General features: G+C 41.6%; 1 protein-coding gene across 2 annotated transcripts; it reads right to left on the bottom strand.

Annotated features, from left to right (window-relative positions):
* Nucleotides 1-11: 11 nt before the first annotated feature.
* Nucleotides 12-26,883, bottom strand: mfsd2b (MFSD2 lysolipid transporter B, sphingolipid). Of its 2 annotated transcripts, XM_032585261.1 has the most exons (15): nt 26,709-26,882; nt 25,028-25,377; nt 17,268-17,402; nt 17,011-17,135; nt 11,565-11,688; nt 8,937-9,015; nt 8,670-8,851; nt 6,298-6,388; nt 4,968-5,089; nt 4,433-4,516; nt 4,175-4,258; nt 3,912-4,021; nt 2,340-2,483; nt 1,527-1,703; nt 12-364 (listed from the first exon to the last, which is right to left on the bottom strand). In XM_032585261.1, exons 2-15 carry the CDS (start codon nt 25,358-25,360, stop codon nt 328-330), a joined length of 1,827 nt encoding a protein of 608 aa, XP_032441152.1. In that variant the 5' UTR covers nt 25,361-25,377; nt 26,709-26,882; the 3' UTR covers nt 12-327. The 2 variants fall into 2 exon arrangements, with proteins under 2 accessions (XP_032441152.1, XP_032441151.1); XM_032585260.1 differs by lacking the exon at nt 12-364 and having other exon boundaries at nt 460-1,703; nt 26,709-26,883.
* Nucleotides 26,884-27,160: the final 277 nt, after the last annotated feature.

The raw sequence follows: 27,160 nt of genomic DNA, 5'->3' as shown, positions 1-27,160 counted from the left end.
AGAGAGATTTATTTGGTCCCATCCCGTCTCCACGGTGTTTATTCATCATCTGTCATCAATCTTTCTGTAATTATGTATCATAAATAAATAACAGCGTAGAGTTAAACACAGCATATAATATACATTCATTTATATAAATCATTTATATGTTTATATATATATATTCAAGATGACTATACAGTATGTGTGGCAGTAAAACAAAAAATGTTTACATTAAAACTATTTCCATATTTGACAGTGTAATATACACCAAAGAGCAACATTCCAGCCTCATGACTGGAATCCGTGGCTTTGTGAATTCACTCCAACATCCTGCTCACACGTTACTTAAATCTTCGTAGGTTCGGAGTCAATGCTTTGCTTCCTGCGAGAGACATCAGTATCAGTGCTACATTCGTACCATAGGTAGAAAGTAAACATACAGAAGGTTTCCCAAACCCCCCCCCTTTTTTTGTTTTCTTCATCAATCTACAAGACTTATTTGGCTACAGCTTACAACAAGATTTAGCTGTCCCTAATTAGAACTCCTAAAGTCAACTTATGGCATGGGGATCTTTGTTTATGACGCGTTTGGAGACAAGTCAGGATGCAGGGAAAGTCAAATGTAGGAAAACAGAGGAGAAATCCTTTCCACACCGCTCACAATCTCGGTTTCCATTCACACAAGACAATTCATTCGACCAGACGGGTATCTCCAGTGCAAAAATGGCAGTGCACTCATGCACCTCTTCTGAGCTAGCTAACAAGTGCCGCAATCTAACAAATGTATACATTTAGATTTGAAATTGTTTTCACTAAGCCAAGGTTTTTTTGTGACAGGAAGTGAGATATCTCACCTCTTTTGTTTTTCTTCCTTTGGAAGCAAAACAATTTTTTATGTTTTACTGACCTTTTACCAAATAGCATGTTGAAAACTATTTATACCCTATCAGTTGTTTGGCTTTGATGATTTAATGGCACATTTCTGTAACTTTTAATATATCCATATTTGTTCAATGTACTTATTATCTATTTGTTGGACTGTGGCACTTTTGACCCTTGATATTTGTCTGAGCTCTTCTAATTGGAGGAATTGGAAACGGCCCCAAGCAATTGATGTCACCAAAAGACCTAGTGAAGAATCTGAAAACTTACAGAAGAAATATGTTTTTGACTTTTAACACAAAAAGATCCTGCGAGTTGCTTTGTCTAGTCACTGCAAAGCTTTGTGAGTAGGTTGATGAAGAAACAAAGGGAAATCAGGAAGTTCAGAGCCCATGAACCTTAAATATTTAATCTAACTACATGTGTTCAAATGCTGTATCTTTAAGATAGCTGGAGTCCCCCTGAGTATTTACATTGGCGGATCACTTTGGTACTGCCACCACTTTACAGCAGCATTTTTCCTCCCCCTCTCACCAGTTTTTTTTTTTTTTTAACAGAAAGTCTTTCGCAACAAGTTTGCAGCAGTTTGGAGGTTGAAAGGAAGGACAGAGTTGAAGGATTAGAGCTTTTCCCGCAGTTGTGCATTAATGATTTCTACACACCGTAGCTCCTCCAGCCAGAGTTTATTCCTGCGCCGTACGTCTTCGTTGATGGGATACAAAACCAGGATCATTAACCCCGTGACGATGAAGGCTATGGGTGCGGCGCCGATCAGGAGCTTGAGGGTGTACACCACAGGAGGGGGCTGCGAGCAGCCGCGGGTTTCGTACCCAGCAAACCTATGAAGATGCACAGGTTCTGTTTAGATGCGGGCCATATAGGAACAGGTACAGAACCATGATGCTACAAAACTACCAGTCCGATACCTCTAAGAAAACATAAATGGCGACTGACCCATGGTGTATTGCACCAAAAATGTGCCACAACTTGATGGCCCGAGTGGCAAAGAGTTTGGGCAACACTTTGCTACATTAAAGTTTTTGCCTCTCTCAACCTCTTCCAAAGACAAAACACTCTAGAAATACGCTAGAAGATCTTACAAAATGATTAAATCAAGGTAGAGATCTCTGGACGAAACTCAATGTTTTGTTGGAAAAAGCAAACATGGCATATTGACCCCCCCTAAAAAAAAAAAAAACCTGCACTGAACTAAAGTATGTTTAATGTCTGATGACGATCAACAGAAATAATTACTTTTAGGCATTGGTGTCAAATGCAATTGTATAGGCTATTGGAAAGTTTGATATATTTCATTTTTACACACACTGCTCCTGCATACAAGCTTAGGTTTAGTCAAATCCATATTAAGATGTGATGTTTGGCATTCTTTAAGACTTAGAAAGGACCAGATTACGTTCCACTACACCTTGAAACATCAAATAACCGTGTTACGGGTGTACTTCTTGGAGACTCACTGCAGGCAGAGAGTGGACACTCCCAGGGTGATGCCAGCGGCCAACTTGACGAAGAAAACGTAGAACGAATAGAAGATGGCTTCATGGCCTTTAGAGGAGCTGTTCGTCAGTCTGAAATCATCCACCACATCTGGCAGCATGGACCTGGATTGAATGCACACAAAAATAAACACGAAGCTATGAAAAGAGTGTCTCGCGATGGACGCTGGGAGCTTCCCTTAAACGCCCAAAGTAACTCAAGCAGTTGGCAAAACTTTAAGCTAATGCGCTTACCTTATTTCCTCACAAAACCGCTAGAGATGTTAGCAAATCATTACGTGATGCCAACTCTAGGATCTCCGATATAACGGTGGGCTAAAATTACAGAGCTAATGACACGATCAGATGATGAGCAGTGGGCGGAATCGCTGGACCACAGGCAGAATAAACATTTGGCCCCTTCCAACGTAAACATGCCCCCCTCTTGGGAGGCTATAATTTGAGATAAAAGGAAGGGGAAAAGAGACGAGTGCTAAGCAGGGACAACCAAAGAAGCGTCTGGGAGGCAGATGTAAAGATACCTCCGGAGTTGTGTTGTGGGAGGCCTGTGACGGCACGAAAGATTTACATCAGACGCCGCATCTCCTGTCTTTTTTTTTTCTTTTTTTTTTTCAACTGACGTCACTTTCGTGACATGAAGTGGGTAATTGGACGGAGCCCTGTGGGGCATCAAATCATCATCATTAACAAGATGCTGATGACTGTTTCAGCTAACATGGGCAGCTTTGTGGTGCTGATGGGCAGATAGGCGAAAGTTTCTAATTAAATTAACATTTCTTTCATATGACTGCCATGCAGACATTAATACAAAAGTGCCTGCAGACACAAAGGACTCTGGTTATAAACCCAACTTCTTTAAAAGACGATTAGACTCTCAAACCATATCTTGCAGCTAGTGAGATGTCTTCTCTAAGAGTTCGCCCTTTGGAATGATGCTCAAAGTGAGGTAGAGACTGTTTTCCGCGACTTCTTGTCTGCTCTGTACCATTAGACTGAAACACTGCTAATTCATAGTTATGACATTGAAAGCAAGGCGATCGGTTTATAAAACCGGAGAAAATTTTGTTTTCACACAATTAACTGGGACCCCTTTGAAATATGCTGAGCCGAACTAGCAACAAGTCATATCAAAACAGAGGGGAAGCATGGTAGCATTAGCCTAGCATTCCAGCTTACTGTTGCACATCAAAACAATGGGAACAATGTATAGCTGACTAACTGTATGTGTGAAGTTAGTTATACATTTGAAACCAGATATTTATAAATGAAACCATTTTTTTTCTTACTATCAGACTTTAAATCAGATGAAACGTCTATTTGCTAAATGTAAGAATAATAAGAAACTGTTTTCGATCAACTTTTGTTACATCCTTCAAATTCAGAACTTTTTAAAATGGACTTTAGCGTGTCTAATCGGGGCACAAATGGTTTAAAGTGACTCTCATCGGCATCTTGGAGCAAAAATTTAAAAAAAAATAAAAACCCAACCGGGACACAGTAGTAATATGTGGGATGTGTTCCAAAAGGCCTCACCATGGCAGTAGCAGCGACGCAGCTATGCTGAGCCCAGAGGAGACAGCCACAATGTAAGCCACCACCAAGTTAGGGATGAACACCAGCATCATGGAGAACGGCATGATCCACTAAAGAGACAAACAAGCGCAAGTGTTTTCAGATGTTTACACGTGAGGTCAAGAAGATGTGTTTATGTGACTGCGGAAGCTGGATTTGGCACACCCGCAAGATGGCGCAAACAAGCAAGTTCGACGTCGCAAAGCCGAAACCAGGATGCTTACCGTGATGCCACAAAAAGCTGCTGTCTTCTTCCCAAATCTCTTCAGGAACCACTGCCAGAACGGTATGCTGAACAGCGCAGAGACCTGCAGGGCGACGAGACGAAGCAGATGATGTGTGAAACACCTCAAAAATTTGATTCTAAATGAGACTCTGCATCGTCGGTAAGTTAGAATTGTGAAAATAGGGCTTTCTTTTGTTTTGTGTTGTGCTGCAAGATAGATCTTGTACGCGAATAGGAAGTAAATCTGGCGACTCACGAGGATCACCACCACGATGTTCTGGAAGTGCTCCCTCAGTCCGGCAGCGTAGGTGCAGAAGAGCACGAAATTGCTCTGTGTCAGCTGCAGAATTGAGAGAGGGGACATTCAGATACTCAGATATGCGGCGCAGTCGATGGGGGCACTCGGCGTGCTGCAGCGAGTGCCAAACAAAGTGACTGGAGAAGCTGCTGACGGGGGGAGTTTTCTGCTGTGATTTATTCCCCCTGTGAGACTCGCACGGATGACAGCTGACAAAATAAAAAGAAAGGAAAAAAAAAAACAATCCGGAAAGCTTGGGAAGTCTCCTTTGTAATCTAAATTCTGTAAAGATGTTAGATGCGCCACACAACAAGCCCTGTCAGTATCGCCCAGAGGAGACCAGGAACTCAAAGCCACAAACATAACGGTAGGTGTTCTTTTACACAGATCAAACGAGACGGAGCGGCAGGAATGCTCCCACGCTGTCGGCGCTCATGACGGCTTCTGCTTAATGCGACGCTGCATCTGACGAATGTCTCGCCGAGACAATTACCTGAACTGCGACAGTGATGAGGAGGAATGCAGCTGTCAGGATGATGTACGGCCCGTGTCCCATCACTTTGAGGAAGCCCTGCACGAAGGGGATCTGCTCCTCCGTCTTCGGGCCGTAGGGATCTGAACGATGGGGGATAAATACACGCAGACCTATCAGATAACATGCAGTAAGGCAAAGGCGATAGATTTGCTCAGTGGGACTATTGGAACTGCCCCTGCAATGCGGTGGCTAAGGTTTGTGTCTCTCCGAGCCATCATTTACGGCGTAATAACCATTTGGCTGCACTTCATAAATAATTTTAGCTCTAGTAAGTCTATTATTCTAAGGAAAGCAGTAAAATGCCTAAATCTAAATAAAAATTTGATTATCGAAAATGAGGCATAAAAAATATATTGTGGGGAATTTCAAAACATCTTTGTACACAAAGAAATTATCATTTTTATTTCCTCTTCCACATATGCTTCCATTCCAAGTTCCAAAAGTTGAATTAGCCCAGTGTTTTATGTATTGTGTGGCTATCACAATTAATCGTGACGAATCGATTATCGAAATAATCGTCAACTAATTTTGTAATCGATTAATCGTTAACTGGAGTAGAAACACTCAAAAATATGGACTTTTGATAAAAGAACAATCCATTCCACTAATTAAGCCAAAACTGTACAAAACTTACATGCATTTTGCAGATAAAATCTAAAAAATCTTTGTCTGTAAAAAGGTTTTAGCTTCACTTGGTTCAAATTCTTTAAGAAAAAATCTCAAATTAAGCACATTTTGCTATCCAATTATTAATCGGTTAATCTAAAAATAATCAAGAGATTATTTTTCTGTATTGATTTTACTGTATTGACGTTAAATTAATACAGCGACTTTCACATGTTGATGTTATAAGTACTTTTTTAGTTGTAACTGTGTAACTTGCTACACATTATCACTTAAGGAATGCTGCGTTATTGCATGTTTGTCAATTAAAAGTTTATTTTATTATTGAAGAAATTGATTTCATGATCTCATTTGCATTTTTTATGGATTTTTTTATATTGCATAAAAAAGGTTTAAATGAAAAACCTGCAAAAGTGCCAATTTTTTTGATCCAATTAACCGATTAATTGTCAGAATAATCGATTACTAAGGCAATCGTTAATTGCAGCCCTGATAGATTGTATTTTATTTTATTACAGTATTGCTCTATATGCTCTTTTTGTGGTGAAACCGTAAAGCATTCTTGTCAACAATCCTTTTCAAATGCTCTTTATAAATAAATGTAACACTGGCATGTGGAAGTGAAATCATTTGTGAGGAATGTTAATAATCTCGGTGATCTCACCTTCCCGCTCTTTGACTCCCAGGAACATCACCAGAGTGCACAGCAGGAACACTGCTCCTATCACACCCGCAGCAATCAAGTAGACCTCCTTCTGCAGAAACGGAACAAACACATTGCATGGCCTACATCTGTCTATTTCTTGTTCCCCCCCCCCCCACAGAAGTAGCACAAGCAAGTCTGTTTGGTTCTTCATAATTGATAGTTCTCTGATTAGCAATGAAATTCATTTACTGGAAACAAGAGAAACTCGTGCTCTTCAGTTCTTTGTTGTTAGTTCCAAGTGGCTGACTTATTGTCGGTGGTTTTCTGTGCAGGGTTTCGCTCTTGGTTTGATACGTCCAAACAGAGCCGACCCGAAGGAAACCAACCCCCAAGCAGACCTGCGTCCAAAAATACAGACGTAACCGTTTCACCCCGACCGTGACAGGAACTGCTCTGCCTTAAACAACTTTGTGTTTGTTTGCTATTTTACCATGCGGCTCGGCCCGGTGGTTCTTCATTATTTACGCACATCAAACACTCCCTGTTTCCGAAAGCAGACGGAGTTTGCCCAGACTGTGTGCCACCCTCAGCAGCGACCACAAAGAGAGGGGGTGAGGGGGGTTGAATTTAGCGGCTGACTGCAGAGGGGGTAGGAGCGGTGAGTGGTATTGCACCAATAGGGTTCACCCAAAATCCACTGGAAAGGTCTTATTTGAAACCCAAATAGCTGCGGTGCAAATAAAATCCAACCCAGGACGTTTCATCCGCACAGAAACTCCCATGGCCGAGGCTGTACAGCAGCTTGTGTTTATTCGCAGATCTACAAACTGAAATATCGTTTATTACATCTTGCTGTGCTGCCTTAAATGACAAGACAACAGACTTTCCGTATTTTGTCTCTACTTTCGCATATATTCGTGGGATTTCTAGTGATATACCAACAGAAAGCAGAGCAGCGGAAGAGAAATAATACAAAAATGTTATACAAGTAAAAATCTGAATTGTGAGGCATGCATTATTCCTGACTCATTTGGAAGTCTGTAGGGTTACATTTCCACGAGCTTTGCAAGTGCAGAAAGTGAAACGTTTGGCCATCCTTCTTTCCAAAATCACTCCAACTCAGATTGCATAAAGTTTGCGTTTGAAAAGCAAGTTTCAAACCTTGCAAAATATTTTTAAAGTCTGGACTTTGACTGAGCCAATCCAGAAATGTAATAATTTATTGACAACCGTTCAGAAAAAGATCTGGATGTATGTGCTTCTGGAAGGTGAACCTCATGTCTTTTGTGGTCTCTAACAGATTTTCTTCCAGCATCTTAGCTGTTGCTTAGCCCCCAACATCTGGGGTGTCCAAAGTGTGGCCCAGGGGCCATTTGTGACCCTCTAAAGAACTCTGCACATTCCCCGCCTGTTATTCTATTGGTGCCGATGGACACTTTTTATAAACAAAAAAAAAAAAAAAGAAAAGAAAATCTTGGCTACAACTCAAGTAATTTCTGATTTGTTTGCCAGGTTTTATCTTAACTTTATTTTAATTTTCCAACGACTTTTACACAAAAGAGCCACCGGAGTTTTTGTGGCCTCCAAAACTCCACAAACGTTTTGGAGGCCACAAATGCTTTCAAATGCAAAAGTTTGGACACCGCTGCCCTACATCTTCTCTCCAACTCTACATAAATGCATCATTTCCCTCCTTCCCTTACAAAAGCCTAAAAAAAAAAATCAAATAATATTTTACTTCCATCTCCCAATTATTAGCTTTTGCTAATAATTAATAATCAGACAAAATTCCGATTGACTGTTATGTTTTACAAAATGTGAATAAGTGTCAGGGGTATGAACACTTTCCGACTTTATTGTTTTATCTGGGGTGTGTAGAAATGATCTGTGTGAAACATAAATAAGTCTAATGACTTGCAGGCTGCCGAGACCCGGCAGTTCACTGGGGCTGCTTCTTGGAGCCTGATGTGAGGAAGGGACCCCCTTTTTGTGGTCGTAAACGGGGAGCAGGCCGGGGACGCCGGTTCAGATATCAAACGGAGCCGCCTCCCCTCAGTCCCGTGGGTTACACGGGATAAAATGTGAACATATTTCCAGTGTCAGAACTACCAGACAGTCAGTAAATATGGAGCCAATTTTAAACAATCTTTCTTTTCATTCAACTCTCTCTGTCTCTCTTTTTTTTTTAAAACCCTTTTGGTGTTTTTGAAAGTAGCACACACGCACACACACCCCCACACACACGCCCGCGCGCACACACACACACACACACACCACCACTACAGGTTCGAGCCAGAGCGCTGCAGTGACAGCCCTCGTTATTTTCAAACCGACTCTTTGCCCCATTTTTAGTTACACCTGAGCTCTCGGACTGGCAGAGAGACACTCACAGCTTGTGACAGGTACTCCTGGGAGGGCACCAGGCTCTTCACGATCTCTGCCCCGCTGCTGTTTCCAAGGTAACCAGCAGACATGTTGTGAGGAGAGCAATGCTTCTGAGTGTGAGCGCTGGCCACGATCTGGCCCTGGATGGCAGCGCCCAAAAGCGTCCCCATCACCTCCACCGTCATTCCTGTCAAAACCCCAAAACAAAGACGACGTCATGCTTCGTCGCGGACGCGGCGGAGGCCGCAGCATGAATAATAGAGGAAGCTTACGGTAAGCAGTGGCTGAGTCCCGTTCCTTCTGGTCTGTGCTTATGAACATGGTGAGGGCAGAGTAAGACACGTGGAAACACTGCAAGGACACAAAACGTTCAGTTAGGACTCAGCGCTAAACCGAAATAATGGACTCTGTTACAGCAACAAAACAAATCTGAAAGACTTTACTATGATTGAGCAACTACAACTAACCAAAGGCAAAACATGACAATGTGAGTGAAAGCTATGAAAATGACAACTTTTTGTACTTATGTTTGTTGTACGCCCTACGTTTTAGATCCATGAGTCTGAAAAGTGCGTCGTTGAAAGAGGTCTAATGGATTACTTCTGCAGCTTTAACTAGCTGAAACTAAATTTAAATTTAGATAAAAACAGTAACCGTTTCAAGTTTTTTAAAGTATACTATGATGGACATTTTGCAAGTTATCAGTTGTTCAATATTGATGGCTGCCCGGTCTGACTCTCCACGGGGCTGAAACATGGGAATCGCTCATCTCCACCGATCTTCCTCACAACGAGGGATCTTATTAAACTGATTACACAGCTTTTTGAAGAAAATGCATCAATTAAGCTAAATTGAATGACAATTGGAGAACCCTGAGGGTTGTTTTTTTTCTGTAGCGTTGAAGAAAACATCAATAAACTGAAATGACCCGAATTAATTTAAATTAAACTAAAATGAGCTGATCCAAACTGAACTGGATGGCTTAGAACCAAGCTGAAATGCACTGGATCAGGTGAAATAATTCAAATGAAACTGAGCTGAACTAAACTGAGGGTTGCGGTGGACTGGTGATCTGTCCTGAACAGAACTGGTCTTAACCAAATTGAGCTGAAATGAACAGAATTACATCATGACAATTTGAAGTGAGCTAAATTGAATGAAGCCAATCTGAAATGAACTGAATTTAGGAGAACTGAACTGAATTGAGCCAAGGTGAATCAAATTGAGCTGCGCTAAACTAAACCGAACGGGACTGAATGGCATCAAAATGCAGAATTTCACTGAACTGCATTCCACTGAATGAAACCAAGCTGATTTGAGCTGAAGCGCACACACAATTGGATTCAATTTAATTCAACTTAACCGACAAATTATTCTTTCAAACTGGTCTGAACTGATTAGGAACACACTGAATTGAACTGAATCCAGTGCACGGCTTGAAAAATAAACAACTGTTCGTTTGGGTGCCACCAACTTGTGAATAACAAGCTGCAACAAGTTAGGAATGCGAGTCTTTCATTGACTGAGAAATGTCATCCCTGCTTCCCCTTAAGATCAAGGCAACAAAGCGCTGCATAACGGCGAGGGTGCTATTTACATGCAAGGTTTGGGTGAAACTGGTGAAAACCCAAGCAAGAAAAGAGGACACAAAGACTTAGGACCCTGAGGACAAGAGGTAGTTGTACCTCATGACTGCCCCTGTGAAAAGGTTATCACTTCTACTTAACGAATGCAAAATGTTTTCATGCTCAAGTCCCGCTTTAAATAGCCACGTAAACAAAGTGGCTTCCGAATGACAGACCGGACTGCCTTTTTATCCGACATGTTTCAGAGAAAAACACAAACGCAAAAGTGTCTGCTGTGTATTTATCAAAGGCAATCTCTGCATTTTCCACGGCGGGCCAAGTTCAGATCGGTTTCCCTTCTTCCTCACCACCTCTCCCAGAGAATAGCCCAGCGACCGTAGTCCAGCTTCACTTTGTAATTTACTCAAGGGCTCAGTCAGCATTGTGGCCAAATGAGCCTGCTCAGCCAACAACGAAAATAAATGCGTCCGCGAAAGCGTTTTCTTTTCTCTTTTTTTTTGTCCTCAGTGTTTGTGGAGCATGTCATTTACGGGGCTTTTACTGGACGCTAACATTTATAGAATCAATCGGGTTTTGCTCTTTTTTTCTTTTTTTTTTGCGACTTGGAAGTGAGAAGCGATTCATTTAGTGAAAACCCATTATTAGTTGATTGCGCACACAAACAAAGCGTAGCAGACTAGTCTCTGTTTACAGGCTGCGGCATTCTGAGTGATAGCAGCTGAACTTCACACAAACACACGGCCACAGACAATGAGGGGCGGCTAAAAGTGGCAACCGGCATTTACCGGGCAAGAGGTTCCTGGCAGGAATGACTGTATACTTATCAAGTAGTTAGAATTATATGCTGTAACAGCTGACCACAGTTTCTGCAGTGGTCTGAATGCTCTGTGGCATATGTTATAGAGGTTACCCCAGAGCAGAGCAAAAATAATGGGGGAAATGGAGAAAATGAGCTCAAAGACATTAAAACATAAGTCAATTGGAAGGACTCTGTTTTCCCCTTAAGATAATGTATCTTAAGGGGAATCTTTCAAGGGGGTCTTTTTTTTTGGACCCCCTAATTAAACTCATCTCATAAATCAGTCTATCAGTCCAGGACATCAGGTAATCGCTATCATCTCCTCCTTCAGTGCAAATATTTACAATGTTTTCTGCAGTCCAGTTATGTAACCTGCCTGCCCAGACTGGGAGACGAGTCAGTCAGGGTTTTCATCTCCTGTTTCCTCTCGATATCTACGGCACGTCTGATTCGTGTGGAGCATCGCTCGGCAGTCTGAGAAATCCCCGAATATCCTGTTTCCAAAGAATACTCACATTGATGAGGGTTTGGTAGAGGCAGTAGAAGACCAGGTACCAGACGAACCTGCCGTTGACGAAGGGGGGAACGAACCAGAGGCAGAAGTACGACACCACCAGAAACGGAGTGCAACCCAGTATCCTGTGGGGGGAGGAAAAGAAAACGAGAATAGTGGATGAGATACATGAAGGGAAAGGGAGATTAGGTCCGTCCGTTGTTCTTTGCTTATATGAGATTAAATCACAGTGATGACATCATCCAGGTGGGTAATGAAGACAAACCTTTCTTCAGCATGCAGAGGATCCCAAGGCATTCTCCGACCAGAAAGGATATGGTTCAGTAAGTAAGTTCTAAGTCTAGCCTACGCTCTTTTACTGGTCTGAAGTGCCTTGAAAACCTATAAAGGTAAATACTCAGTAGCTTCATTGAGTGGACATAAACACAAAGCTATTGGTGGAGCAAAATCCAAAAGAAAAACCATACAAACACAGACATCCACTGATGTCTAAATGTAGTTTAAAGGAAGACTGTGTTGATGAAATGAGCTAACTAGGCCTTAATTTGAATGTCTTTAAATCTATAGACTATCAAGCTCCAGTGCTGAATGACTTTTTCTGGTATAAATACAATCAGATTGTCCAACTTTACATAGTTATAACATTATGATCATGGACAACCAATGTTTTTTGGGGTTCTGATGAGAAGACAGACCAGTTATCTATAACATTTGCCTTTTTGCTCACCCCATCTTCTTCTCCTTCCTACTATCAATCACGAACAAGAGACAGAACGACTCTGCTTGATCAAAGGTGCCACTCTGATGTTCCTCAACCAAACAGCCACCTGTCCACAACCCTATACAAATTATAGTTCAGCAATAAATGCACAGAAATGAACTTCCCATGACAGTCCAAGCTGTCCCTTGAGGAGTGAAATTTTAGTGTGTTAACTTTAACTACACCAATTCTCTGTTGAGACCTTTCGGTTGATTGCTGAACAAAAAGAAGCCATTGGGAACACCACAAATGGGATCTGTGGCAACTGGGAGCATGTATACAAAGACCAGATAGTACATAAAGTAAACAAGGTACACCGTACTCTCACAGGACCATCCACAAAATAGCTAAGCCTTCTCCAGATCCTTTAAACATACGTGAACTAAACAGCCAAGTTCCCATGATTCCCCCTCCCTGAGCAATTCCACAAGGGTAGAGGAAAACTTGGATCTAATTAAATTCAGGGCATCACCACCAGTCACAGCAGAGGGGGAAAAAATGTGGTTTTGTCATTTTCACAACACTGTTTAACTGAAGCTTTCCTTTTTGCCCAATTACAGACTATCAGTCTAAGTATGGCAGGAATCTGTCCTGGGAAACACAGAAAAGTTAAAGAAATTCCACCCTCTCGGGGAAGGATGAACACGCACACACCCCTGCAAAACACACACACACGCGCACGCCTGCACATATCCAGATGTAGCAATTACACGCGCAGATCCATGAATATGTAGCGCACACTTAGGCGAAAGCTGCATGAAGCGATTCCGCTGTGATGTGCTTTCCTCAGAACTTGGGGAGTGATACAGTAGGTGGGCCATGTATAATTCATAAGCGTACGACTGTCTGCATCGCTACGGTTAAAGCAAACGGCTGCGTGTTGCAAAGTAACGAGGAAAAAGCCGAATGATTGATGGTCATCGGAGACTGCCAACACAAGGCAGCACTTAAAATGCAGTTTGTCACGCAGTCTTGAACAGCAGACACGTATAAAGAGACACTTATGGAAACTAGACCTCAATCTGAGCTAGTAACTAGTAAAACGTATTAAAAGGAGGAATAGAGAGGCCAGTTACAGTCGTTTCTGGCATCATCTAGCATGGCAGCCTCACTCTCCTCCTGATTGTTTGCGCAAACAACGGTGGTCGCCTGAGCTGGTGCTGCATTATTTACCGCTTGGCCGGTGGGAGCGCTGAAAGGGCCACAGGAAGGTTGGGGGGGGGAGCGGCGGTGGATGGGACAGTTACAATGTTCCTGCTCAGGGAGAAAGAAAACAAAGTCGCACGCACGCTAACACTCGCATACTTTCTGAACACATTTTTCACGCACGAATGAAAGGTGACACCTGTCCCAGTAATTTGCACAGATTTAATTAAAGCTGTCCGGGCTGATGGGACGCTGACATGGATAATTCTCATCTTACTCACGTTTTCTGGCTGTTAATTAGATGTAGCGCAGTGGCACAGAACAGATTTGAATGAGGTGTTATGGGTCAGAATGGACTTTGTGGATTTTAGACTATTCAACTCATGAACCTCAGAAGTAAAAGGTGAAGAAAGTGCAATTCAACAACGGATGTATGCTTTTCTGATGACCATATTTTCATCCTCAAGTACAGCTTAACTCGACCAAGCTGTTAAACTCTAACTTCTTGTTAAATGCCATTCTACAAAGTTTGGCAAAAATCCTGTGAATTGAATGCGATTAACCACCTTTTATGCTTTAATTTCACCAGAAGTCCCTGAGTTTTAAAATCCCAAAATCACTTCAGTTGTACCTCTCTGCCATAATAAAATAGGCAAAGAGATTTATAAAAGTAACAAATTGTGGCCCGATGCAAATAATTTCATAACAGCTAAGAAACAAAGTAATTAAATCAGTCTAGAAAGGGTCATAAACTCATTTCTGCATCTTTGGGGCTTTCGTATATGCTAACCACAGTGGAGCCCTTATACACAACCATAAAACATATGACAGTGGTGAATCTTGCTGGATTGGCCAGCCGACCAAAATTACTCCAAGAGCACATTGACGACTCAGTCAAGAGCTCAGAAGAACCCAACTAAAGCAGTAAAGGTTCATGATTCAACAATAAGAAAGAGACTTGGCTAAAATGGCATCAATGTTGGAGTTAATATGAACACATCACAAGAAACGTGAACCTATTTTTGGCACAAATAGAACCCCATACGTTCCCGGGGGGGAAAACCACTGCTGACCAAAAAAAATAAAAGATCTGTCTTCATAATCCGCAAGACTTTTGGAAAAAATCCTGCATAAAGATGAGACAAAAGATTATTTCTTTTGAAAGGTGCGTATTCTATTACAAATGACAAAACATAATCTAACATAGCTAACTCAAAATTTCAGTAAAAGAACATCTTTCCAACAGCGAAAAAGAAAGAATGTCAGCACATCAGTTCATAAACTCAAGCTGAAGCCTTGGGTTTTGCCGTGGGACAACAATGTGAAGTATATCAGCAAATCCGTACTGTTAGGACTTGTTAAAAAGAAAGATAAAAATAACTTTAAAAATGGTAAAGAATTAAGGTATTAGAGTCCAGAACTCTATCCGATTATGTTGCGGTTGCAGGGCCTTAAACAGTCTGTTTATGCTCACAAACTCCTGAGCTGTGGCTGAATTTAAAAAAAATCCATTGGCATTTTGGCACATTCCAACGGGGAATGTGCCAAAATTCCTCCGCTGTTTTGTTAAAGTCTAATTGACTGTTGACAGAAACATTTGATGGCAGTTGTTGCTTCCTAGGGTGTCAAAACCAGTTTGTAAGTTTAGACATCAACTCCTTTTTCTCACAGGGTAATTTTGGAAAGCTTCCTTTTCCTTTAATATATGCAATCATCATTTAAAACTAGTTGAGGTGGCTTCACAGCTTATCTTCGTCTTTAAGTGCTTCTTTGTAAGCCATAAAAGGCAGATACCAAATAGTGTGACATGAATAGTTGACAAAGTGCTCTTCAGGCCAAATGAATGAGGAGGTGTGAAAGTTATTCTTCTGCACAAAGATAAGCATCGAAACGGTCATGACAGGTTGAGCTGTCGGTCTAAAAGAGTCTTTTGTAAATGGCAATATGTTACTTCAACTGGTAACTTGTGCATATAGCAATACATATATAACATGACACTCTTTTTGCGACTTAACAGAATAAGCTTTAGTCTACTGCATACCTCTTCAACTAACCTTTCCTCTAACTGTCTTTCTTAAATGCAGATAATCTTGAAAAACGGCTCTAATGAGGTTTTTTTCTCTCCTTTTTTTTCCTGCTCTCATGGCAGTTTCCAACAGTCACAAATACTGAACATTGCCTTGCCCAGGGGGGGCCACACTGGGGCCAAAGACTTAAGAAGTCAGGACAAAGATACAAATCACTTAATTTCTGGCGGGTGGAAAGGTTCAGCTTCCTGCTGAATGGACAGACGGGACTTTCCGAACAGGATAAAAACTGAGGGGAGTGTCCTGCCCTGTCATTGCAAATGCTGTTCAGCTCGCGCTGAAAAGAAAAAAAAAAAAAAAAAGCGCTCGTTTCACATAAACACACGGCCTCATCTACGCGTTCCCGTGGGTAATCAAAGCTGATTTACCAACAGCATCTGTCTGCAGCTGAGTGTGTCGGGCTAGGCAGCAGTGGATTTGGACTCCCTCCAGCGCTGGCAGTTTGTGTGCAATCTGCTGTTTTATAAAGGACGCCGCCTGCGTTGCGACAGGAAGAATCACGCTGTGGTGTGATTGAAAGAAATGTGATGCAGAAATGCTTAACAGCTTACCGAAAACAAAAAAGAGAGAGAAAAGAAATCATTTTTAGTAGAGGGATTTGTGTGAATACTGATGTTAGCATGAAATAATCCACACTAATGTTGACATGCGTAACATTTTACTCAAAACCCTGACGCACGGAGCCACAACGTACTGCTGCGTCGCAATAAATATTAGAATATGATAGATTTATTCTGGTAATTACGTTTAAAAATTATACAAAATTTAGATTTTTGTTAATAAGTGCACTATATAATACTGTTGCCTTCCTAAAACAATGGTGTAAGTAATTTTTTTGCCATTACATGACTTAAACAAAGAAAAAAAAATACTTTTGGCAAAGAAAATATGACTTTGACCACTATTTTAGGAATGCGACGACATTGTAAATATCGTTTTAAACACATTCAAGGGTATCATATGCACTTCTTGTCCCGAATTACTGAACTTTTTAATGAAACTCCAGTTCAGTGACTCACACATGTACAGGTCACACACATTGGTGATGAACTTCTTAGTCTAATGTTTCCTAGCATCAAAGGGTAAAAGAGCCGCCCACACCCTTTAAGTAAACCGTCTGCACCGCTAATCAGAGGGAGCGTCAAGAACAACAATCCACCAAGTCTGTTTATCTTCCACAATCCTCAGGTGTGAGTTTTAAGCCCCTCAGAAGTGAATCACATGGCTCCAATTTTTTTTTTTTTGCGCAAACATCAGCCTCATGCAGCAACTATAATTATATGCGAGAGCGAGGGAGCAAAACTAAACATCTTTCATAATTCATCGACACGCTGGCGTTCTTTGCACAGGCTCGGCTATGTGGAAACAGCAGCATGTTAGCACAGGGGAACTCAGGAACTTCTTGACCAAATAATTAAGCTTGAACATCAATAAACACTCTGACATCTACTAACCAGGGCATGAGTCTGCCAATCTTGGTCCAGCTGCTCTTCGTGATGAGGAACCCGATGACCGGGTCAGTCACGGCACCCCACACTCTGCCTATGAACAGCACCAAGGAGGCCTGGAAGGGGTTGATCTGCGGTGGATGAAAAGAATGTGATCAGAAGCCAAACTCGTGTTTTTGTTGTCGCAACTGTTCAAGAATGGAATCTGCAGACACACCCTCTCCAAAGAGTTCACTGCACGTTTTATGGATCAAAGAGTTTACCTGAGCGACATCCAGCAGGTAGATTTGCAGGAAGAAGGCTGAAGCGCTGGACGTCACCTCCTTGGGAGCGCCGCCGATCGCAAAGCATAATTTGCTGCATATGGTCAACTTCTGGTTCAGGTTTGTCTGCAAAGACTGTAGGGTGGAAAGGAAGATGAGGTTGTATTACTGTGCAAAAATAAATGTTACAAATAATGACACCATAGCTCACTATTAGGAATTTCAGATTGTGAACCTAATCTGTATGTCTACCAGTATAGAGCACAAATATTTATCTAATGTCGTTTTAGTGGCTTTTAGATGTAGATCACCTTAGTGAAGATTTATTTTCAACCTGAACTAAAACAAGTACAAATTCAACCACCAAAATGCTTCATGACAAAGCTTACTTTAACAAATCATAAGAAGAATATCAGAATTGCTGAGGTGTAAGAAAATTAGACATATTTTTCAAATTTTTCTACCAAAAACAATCTGAAAAGTGTGACCTGCACTTGTAATCATCTAACTCTGGGAGAATATTTTGTCAATCCTCCTTTTGTTAAAAGAACTCTGACAAACGATCCTGTCCCTCCTAAAAGAAAAGAGCTTCCCCACAGCATGATGCTGCCCCCACCATGTTTTACTGCAAGGCCGATGTGATCATTGTGACGTGTAAAGTTTTCTGCCTTTGCATGTAACACCTAAGCATTTTAAATAAAACACGTTTCAGTTTTCGTTCCCTTCACAGTTTTGCGTCACTTTGTCTTTTTCTGTCACTAAAAACTCAATAAAACACAATAAGTTTCTGAAATGTGGCAAAACGGACAAAAAATTAAGCCCTACTGATAGTTTTCCAAGTTGTTGTGAGCACAGTTGATACAGTACTAGCATATGACTGCGAACATTTACATTACACATTCATATGTAGGTATTTTTGAAACTAAAACAAACACAAAAAGCTGATTGTGTAATGTTTTTATATAGAGTTCAAGGTTTCCCCCAGAAAACTTGCTAAGCCTGGTGGTTGGCCTTAGGGCAGTCAGCCAGAAGCCTGTCGTGTTTTTGAATTAAAAAAATGTTTAAAGTTGACAGAAAATTTGAAATATCACTTGATAATTATGCGTTATTGAAAGATTGTAAGAGTAATACACGAACATCACCTTTAAAGTCTTAAAAAAATGCAAACATTTTAAAAGGACTTAAATAAATAAGCACTGCTTAGCCTGGTGGGGGCACAAGTAAAGCCTAGTGGGCTGCCAGTCTTATAATGCACTGGGGGAAATCCTGCGGTTCTTACAAAGAAGCTCCAAAAATACAATTTCATCCTTACAACTGCGATCACTCAGTGACTCGTGATCTTTACAGTAATTTATGTGTACCTCACATTAGGGGTGGGCGATATGGATTTAAAGTTTTATCACGATATTTTGTGGTACTTTTGTGATAAATGATAAAAGTCACACAGTATAATCACTTTCAGATTTGCTGATACTTATCAATCCTTTTATTGAACAAACAGTGGGGGGGGGGGGGGGAGGGGGGGGGGGGGGGGGGGGGGGGGAATAGCAAAATTAACAATCCCAACAAAATGGACAGTTTCAGGGGGATTTAAACATCGCTAATTGGCCCTTATCGTGACAATGATAAATCGAAATTCTTATCCTGACAGGAAACTTATCACGATAAATGATAACATGATAAATGCTATTTCTTTTGTCTTTTACAAAGACGCGGCTTTATATCCCTCTAAATGGTTTACTCTTGCAGATAGGACAGAGCCTCATTCATAAATTTCCATGTGTGTGTTTGTGGACTGGAATAGACCCCTGCTGGCTGTTAGCATTGTGGTCGAGGGGTCGCAGACGTCGGTTGTTATAGAGGAGCCGGAGAAACCCGCTAAAACCAATCCATGCCTGTGCTTCCTTTCCAGTGCCCTGCTAAAACCATTAAACATTTCACTGTCGGGGTGTGTGTGTGTGCGTGTGTGTTTGGGCATTTGTGTACCGAGGGGAAAGCTTTCATCTCCAGACTTGAATAAGCTGAGACATCACAGTGTGGGCGCGCGCAGCATTTGCTACTGTCTCGGCGGCCACATATCAGCCTCTCTCCGTATATATAACCTCTGCGTGTGTCGCACGCGAAGTAGCTTCAGTCCACATCCAGTGGCAAGGCTTGGCTGACAGCTACTCTGCCCCAGAGTAAAATGAAAGACGGAAATCACCAAAGCGACCACAGCCACGACCGGCGCACTGTTATTATCCAGCTCAGGCTTTTCTCTTCCTCCTCCGTTCAGCCCCCATCAAAAACGCGCAGGGGCTGGAGGAACGACAATTACCAGGAGGGAGGTGTGTAATTATTCAATCAAAAGACAAGCGGGTCAGAGGTAAGTAAAGGCTGCGCGGTGGTTCCGACTTCAAAACTCTCTGTTCTTCCACTCTCACTGCAATTATCCTTAATTGGAAAGAGGGGGGAAGAAAGAAAGAAAGAAAAAAATCAAAGTCTCGGGCGTCTGGAGAGTGAGAGCTTAACTGATGATGTGCAAAAATACTCTCCCCTCATGTCTCTAAACGCTTCTCTTTTTTTCCCTTCATTTTCCCACCGAAGTCTTACACTGCGTGTCTCATTACTGAGTTCTCATCATCAAAGAGCACAAACAGGATATCCTCTCTCTGCTGTTGTCTTGATGGAGCGCATACAGTTAAGTTATGCTGATACGGAGAGACCAGGGGAGCATCAGCAGGAGTTCACACAGGGGGCCTAATCTCTGCACTGCAAAAACACAAAAGTATTTTTGGTCTGGTTTCTAGTGCAACTATCTTAAGTACCCTTGCAATAAGACAAAACTAACTCACAAGTAACTTTTCATCAAGATATAGTGGCTTGTTTTAAGTGAATAACTCCTTTATATTGATGGGAGAAAAAAGTACTAGTTTCACTGGCAGATTATTTCACTCAACAAGACATTTTTCCCCATGTTATAAGTGAAATAATCTGCCAGTGAAACTAGCACTTTTTCAACAGTATGAGGGAATTTTTCCACTTAAAACAAGCTAATATATCTTGATGAAAAGTTACTTGTAAGTTGGTTTTGTCTTATTTCAAGCGTACTGAGATATTTATAAGAAAAACTAGACCAAAAATGCTCGGTGAGACTTTGTGTTTTTGCAGTGGGAGGTGGATTAACCCTCAGGCTGCGCAGGGAGACTCTCTTAATGACGACTGATAAATAAAGAAAGGATGATGGGGGGGGGGGGGGGGTATTATTTAACCAATCATGTCTCATGGACTTTTTGTTAAGGATTTCAAATTATAAGGGTCACACCACCGCATATCTCATTTAGAAGAGTCGAGAAGCTTCAGGCTTTCTCGCGTTTCTACGGTGGTTATGTTTACAACTGATGAAAGTTATGAGAAGCCCTAATAACACTGCTCAAGGTCATTGAGCAGTGTTGGGACTAATTGGAACAGAAAGTTATTCACGTGGAATTTGCAGCGGTACTTTCCCAAGCACTCACTTGTGCTTATTGTGTTTCACAAGAAAAGTCTTCGACAATGCAGACGGGCTTCATATTTGGGCGGTGAAAGGACGCGGTGTGCAGCCAAGAGCCCTATTGCTGTTCTGATAACAGAAGCTGCAGAGATTAAACGCTCTGTTGACAGCACAGCTATTATCCCGTCACGTTTGCGAAGGAGTGAGGAAAGTGGAAGAGAAATGTGAAATGCGGTGGTGGCAGCATCATGCTGTGGGAACGCTTTGCTTGAGCAGGAACAGGGAAGCTGGTCCGAGTTGTGAAGTCAGTCTTCAAACCTGATCCACTTTCAGGTGCTTCCGTGTGGCATAACTGTTTAAATGCAGAAAGGTTATAAGGAAAACTAAAGATAATCAGATTACAATTTAAGCTCAGGTTTCTTTTTTTAAAAATATCTTTGATATTTATTTGCATAAAGTCAAATCTATTTATTTATTTATTTCCAACATGATAGTAGTATAAAATCATGCACAAGAACAAGGAGTGCAAAAGACACATATTTGTTTGTACCACAGTAATCTTAACATGCTTGAAAAGGAGTAGGAAGAAGTAAGAAACCTACGAACTCCTACCCCATAAACTCATACAATATTTTCAGATGGACCCTCATTAATAAATAGAATCAAAAATAAAAACAAACAGGCTAATTAATTTTCCATTTTATCTGGGTATATACATCCAAGTATATACATCCATACATCCAAACCCACACACTCATATGCATTAGCCTCAATTTACATATACACATTAGTGCTATCTCTCACCAATATTTCTATATCTTGTGAAAATGACGTCCTTATATTTCCTTTTAAATTCTATTAAATTTTGACTTTAACTCCTCATATAACTTGTTCCATAACTTTGCCCCATGAATTGAAATACAAAAGCTCTTTCTTGTTGATCGGAAACTACGAATCCTTAAGTTATATCCCCCTTCTCTTTCATAAAACGTGCTCTGCATGAGCTCAGGTAGCAGTTTATTAGATGCCTTAAACATAATTTGAACAATTGTAAATTCCACCAGCTCTTCAAATTGAAAAATTCTAGATTTTAAGAATAACGGGTTTGTGTGCTCACAATAACCAACATTATGGATGATTCTAATGGCTCGTTTCTGTAGGATACTTAGTGGATGTAAAGAGCTTTTGTAATCAATTCCCCACACTTCTGAACAATGACTTAATAGCAACGCCCCACCGAGATATTTCCTATTTCGTACACCTCAGTTCTCAAGATTGGTCAATTATTGCTTTTGGAAGCTAAATATAGTCTAGAAAAAGACCAGATACCAAGCGAACGTTTACTTTTCTGTCTAAGATAACATAAAAATGAGCCCAGTCCGATGATTTAAACAAATACTCCTAATGGGTGGTGCATGGAACCCAAATTAATATTTATTATTCACTGATTTTTGCGGTCTATTTTTAAAGCAAATGTGAGGGTCAGTTCATTTTATCGTGGCAAATCCGAACTCGTCGTTGAATTTGCAGTGAAATAAGCCTACCAAAGTTAGATAAAAACCAAGAACACACACATAACGTTCGCATTCACAGAGTTCTCTTGACCTTTGGGAAAATGACTTTTACCGTGACTCATTTTCAAAGCATTTGCTCAAAGGTGACAAACTCCATGGAGCGCTGAGGAATGGATAGACAGAAGTTTGTCAGAGTTGCCAAACTGGTTATCTTGTGTGAGGTAATGGTTGTTTCACTGAAACCTCTGCGCTGTTGTAGAAACGTGGGAGATGAGTGTCTTTGGCGGAATTGCTGTATGACACCATGTAGTGCACTAGGACATAAAAGGACATAACCTCCTTTATGCGCTTGCCTGCAGGCGTGGGTCGGTATGAGATTCTCATGGTAAAATGACACTCTGTCACCACAAGCATTTAAAACAACAGAAGTGTGAATTGATCTTATTGTTTCCATTTTAAAGTGGAAAGTAACAATCGTTTTTTTGACTACTGTTAAAATTGTTATTATGGTCATTGTTATTGCTACTGTAGCCATCCCAATGCTATCTATAACATTCCTGTTTTAGTACATTTTATTATTTTTCACACACGTTTGCTGAAATATGACATAAACAACCTCTAAAACATCTAGCAGCTTTCTAAAAATCTGTTTATTTCACTTTGGGAGTATAAAAAAAAGGATTTATGTTGGTTATTCAACCCATGTACAGTATGTATTCATACCTGGGTTATGAATACATAACCCCACTAATTTAATAATAGTGACTATCGACAATATTTCCAAACAAGTAATCGCATGAAAAGTGTAGGGGCTTTTTTTCAGCTAAATTTCAGAAAATTAGACTCTCTGGAATGTTTCTAAGGATCTCCTTAAAAGGAGCTTTGATTTCAACATCTGACTGACAGCAACAGGTAGGGGAGGGGCGCTACTCTTGGAACATAAAAAAAAAAGAGAACACAAGGGCACATTTTTTAGAATCTTGTCAAAAGGGCTCTTCTTTCAGCCAGCTGATCTGCAGTGTGCAGCAACAGACGGCAGGAGGACAGCGTTGCTTTACTCTCTGCTCCGGACAAAAAAAGAAGAGAAAATTGGACGCCTTCTTTAGCATCTCAGTAGATGAATTTCCACAGGCGCTATGATGAGATGGCTTTTCGGCTGTATCAAAGCTTGCGTATTTCGCCAAAATGCAATGGAAACACTAACGCGAGTCATGTGATCATCAGCGGGATGTTACTACTGGCAGAAAAGACAACTAAGACGACAGGAAGTGGTAGCCACAGGAGGAGGATGGCGCAGCATGTTTTTTAATGACCTATTGTGTGAACAAGCACACGCATGTGGGATTTTAAATGCGTTTCTGATTTAATGCAAATAAGCCATTTTCGACTTTAGCGGAACATCAACAAGTTTTTTCCGTTTCCAATGGAAATGCAGCCAGTGAAAGAGGTTGTCACGGCTTTAAATCCTCCTTCTAGCCAGCTAACCGGCTAACTGAGAAGCTTCAAGTGACAGAGGGTTGGTGCTGCGTGATATGGACTGAGACTTTTACCGTGACATTTTGTGTTGTTATTGTGATAACAGTAAAAATGATTGAAAAGCTAATTCTGATTCATTTTTCAGATAAATGCTGCGACTGCATGGCACAGCATTCACACAGCCACAAACACAAACATTGTTCTTGAGAAAACATTTGAAAGAAGGACAGTATATACTTTAAAAAGTCTGATTCATATCACTAATCAGCACAAAGTGACTGTATTTAATCGTATTTTTGAACTTACTGGCATTTATGGATGCTCTTATGGAACAAAAAGCAGAAAAGAACAGCAAAAATAACCCTTCCGATAATACTCTATGTTTTATTTTTCATTTAACTTCATTAAATAATATTTATCCAGACAATGATGAATCAAAATTCTTTTCTTGCTAAGAAATTTTTCACGATAAATGATAAGCGATGCGATAAACGCTCACCTCTAGTCAGCGCCGCGTCACTCTACGACCTCTATGCAGCCAGAGAAAATCTTACACCCCAGCGTGTTTCTTTTGCACATTAAGAAGAGCCTTCTGTCAGTCAGCTGACCAGCAACGTACAGCAAGAGAAAAACCTGAACACTCCAAAAACTGGAAAATTTGGACGACTCTGAAAGCATCGTTCCTTTAAAACCTTGATACCTGTAACCAGCCCATTTCTACAATTTCCCTCGTAAAATAGTACGAATGACAAAATGTCAGAATGATTTTTCAGATGATTTGTTGTTCCTCGGAAAAGCCGAACAAATCGTGCAACTGAAAAACACGACGAAGCCCCAGAGAGAAGCCCACCCACTCCATCACTGTGACTGAGTTGTCAGTTTCTGTCTCCTCCACTGCCTTGTTTCCTGGTGATCAACTGATACAGCCAAGACCATTACAAAGACAAGCAATCTTCCAGCAGGTCTTCTGGCAAATTGGAACAGATTTTCTCAATTGAATAGAATCAGCTGGCAGCCATTGACTTCTCTATCTGGGGGATAACAGTCCAAAGGAAAACAATAAAGCTGATTAATCACACAGAGATAAGCAGCCACGGGCATCACGTGTTTTACACTCCGTCTAATCAAGTCAGTCACAGGCGAACCCCGGCAGATCACATCCAGATGTTCAAAGAAGGGTAACAGCTTCTGAATTACAGTGACGACGTGAGGGGAGATAAGTTGAAGGAAAGGGCACAACAAGAAAAATAAAAAAATAAAAATGACATGCAAAAAAAACCAAAAAAAAAAAACCTTACCTGCTGAGGAGCTTTGGGAACCAAGGGTTCGCTGGCCTTGGTCATCTTCTCCGCAGAGCCCTGCACTCCCCTCTCCGCTTTGGTCATGGCCGTGAGACTGCGTGTGAGGCGACAGCTGTACCTCGGCTGCTGCGCGCGCGGGGGAGTGATGAAGTGATGAGTGCGAGCGTGGCTCCTGGTGTGATCCAGAGTGGCCTGCCACTGGGAGGTGCGTGTCAGGGGCTGGAACTGGAGGTGGCCGTGGCTCCGCGCATGCGAGTGAGCGACGGCTCCGGAGGCAGGCGGCTCCTCCTGCCCCTCACTGACGGCCCTGCTGAGGAATTCTGCCGCCATTCACATTGCTGTGTGTCCTGGGAGGGAGCCGGGGAGGGGAAGGGCAAAGCAGGAGACACATGAAAGAGCTCACCTGATTTTCTCACACACACACACATGCACACGCACACGCACGCACAGGTATGCAGTAAAACAGCACCGATTGCAGGCATGTACCCACACATTTAGGCGCAGCCGGAAAAGCTGTTTGGGTGTTTGGAATGAGTGCAGGCGAGCGTTTCGGTGCAGATGCGGTATGTTAAGACAAACAAACAAAAAATATCACTTTCAGGATATGAGGAAACAATGGCTGTGACATAAACCCATTGTGTCAACAACAAAAAAACCCTGTTTATATATATATATATATATATATATATATATATATATATATATATATATATATATATAACTTATCAGAACCAATAAAAACTGCACAAAGGCGTTTTTTGGGGGGGGTTTCCATTGGAGATAAGGCTCCCCAACCAGGGTGATATCTCATTGGAGGCGGCCAAAAAAAGAGAAAAAAATTAAAAAGTAATTCTTTTAAGTCTTGGGCTTTGATTGGGGCGAGACAATAACAGCATTCTCTTTCCAGTATGAGTGGAAAAGTGATTAGGTGGGAACTTAGCTGGAACTAAAACTTGCAAACCTTGATGTCTTCTGCTTTCCAAAAACAAATAACAATAAGGGCAGTTAATTTAGGAAACATTGTCTCAGCTTTTACCCGCAGCTTCCGGGTGTCCATTCCCTTCCTCCCTCCGGCTTTCCCTTATCTTTAGCATTGTTTATGTGTTTGAACTTAACATTTACATAGTTATTTATTCCACCGTTAATGATATTGGCAATGCGCGTTCCCCTGAGTAAAAAGAAGACGGCATTTTACCAAACCTTTAGGGGAGAGCTATAATCTTTACTGCATTTCTGTTGAAAAATAAGTGTTTAATAAACCATGAGGAGTTTTAAAAAAATAACCTGTAATGAATGTACAATAGTTTTATCTCTCTTTTTAGACTCAATCTAAGGTAGTCCTCATGCCAAAACATAAATAGTGATTATTTGTGTTTTGGCCTTTAGACTTTCCCCCCCCTTAAGTTATTGTGCTGCCCTCCCTCCCCCCGACGACATAGCACCCTGCATGAAGAACCATATGGCCCATAGAGAATCCTAAATGTAAATAGACAACAAATGCACGTGCCTTTCATTTGCCCTAATGATATGCCTGCAGAGCATCCAGGAGCTGAAATCCGACAATGTCCCATGCAGGAAGATGCTAATCTCTACCTTTTCCGCTACAACTGAGTGCCTCCATCCGCTGTGCAGCTGATGACAACACCGAAGGATGCGGGAAGCAGCAGCGTCATCTTACCTCGAGGCGATAAGGAAAAGCAGCGGCCGCAGCCGTCGTCACGTTTTTGCCGGCTGGCGTCTGGTCCGCGCGCCCGTCTGAGGCTCAGTTCCGACGGGCGGGATGAGAAGGAGACTGCGGAGGATGCAGACGCTCCGTGCCGCTCTTAATCTTGCCTCCTTCCAGCAGCCGACAGTTAGTGACGGAGCTGCGCCCCACGGCGGCCGAGGTGGCGCATGACACGTGCCTGCGCGTGTGCGTACGTGTGATTGTGTGCGCGCGCGAACGCGCCCGCGGCTGAGGAGATTATAGGATGATTAAACTCCGGCGGCAGTTTCTGTTGTAGTGGATCATCATCATCAACAACCATCGACTTGGTTGTTGTGTTTGTGGCTGTTATTGTGTTTCTGAGGCAGAAAAAGAGCGACATCTTTAATCTGCTTCGAGTTGAATCTCTACAGAACTTACAGTTG

The sequence above is a fragment of the Xiphophorus hellerii genome, chromosome 15 (genome assembly GCF_003331165.1).
Source record: "Xiphophorus hellerii strain 12219 chromosome 15, Xiphophorus_hellerii-4.1, whole genome shotgun sequence".
Classification (NCBI taxonomy): domain Eukaryota; kingdom Metazoa; phylum Chordata; class Actinopteri; order Cyprinodontiformes; family Poeciliidae; genus Xiphophorus; species Xiphophorus hellerii.
The sequence above is the reverse complement of the archived record's forward strand: the minus strand, read 5'-3'. Positions and strand labels throughout refer to the sequence as shown.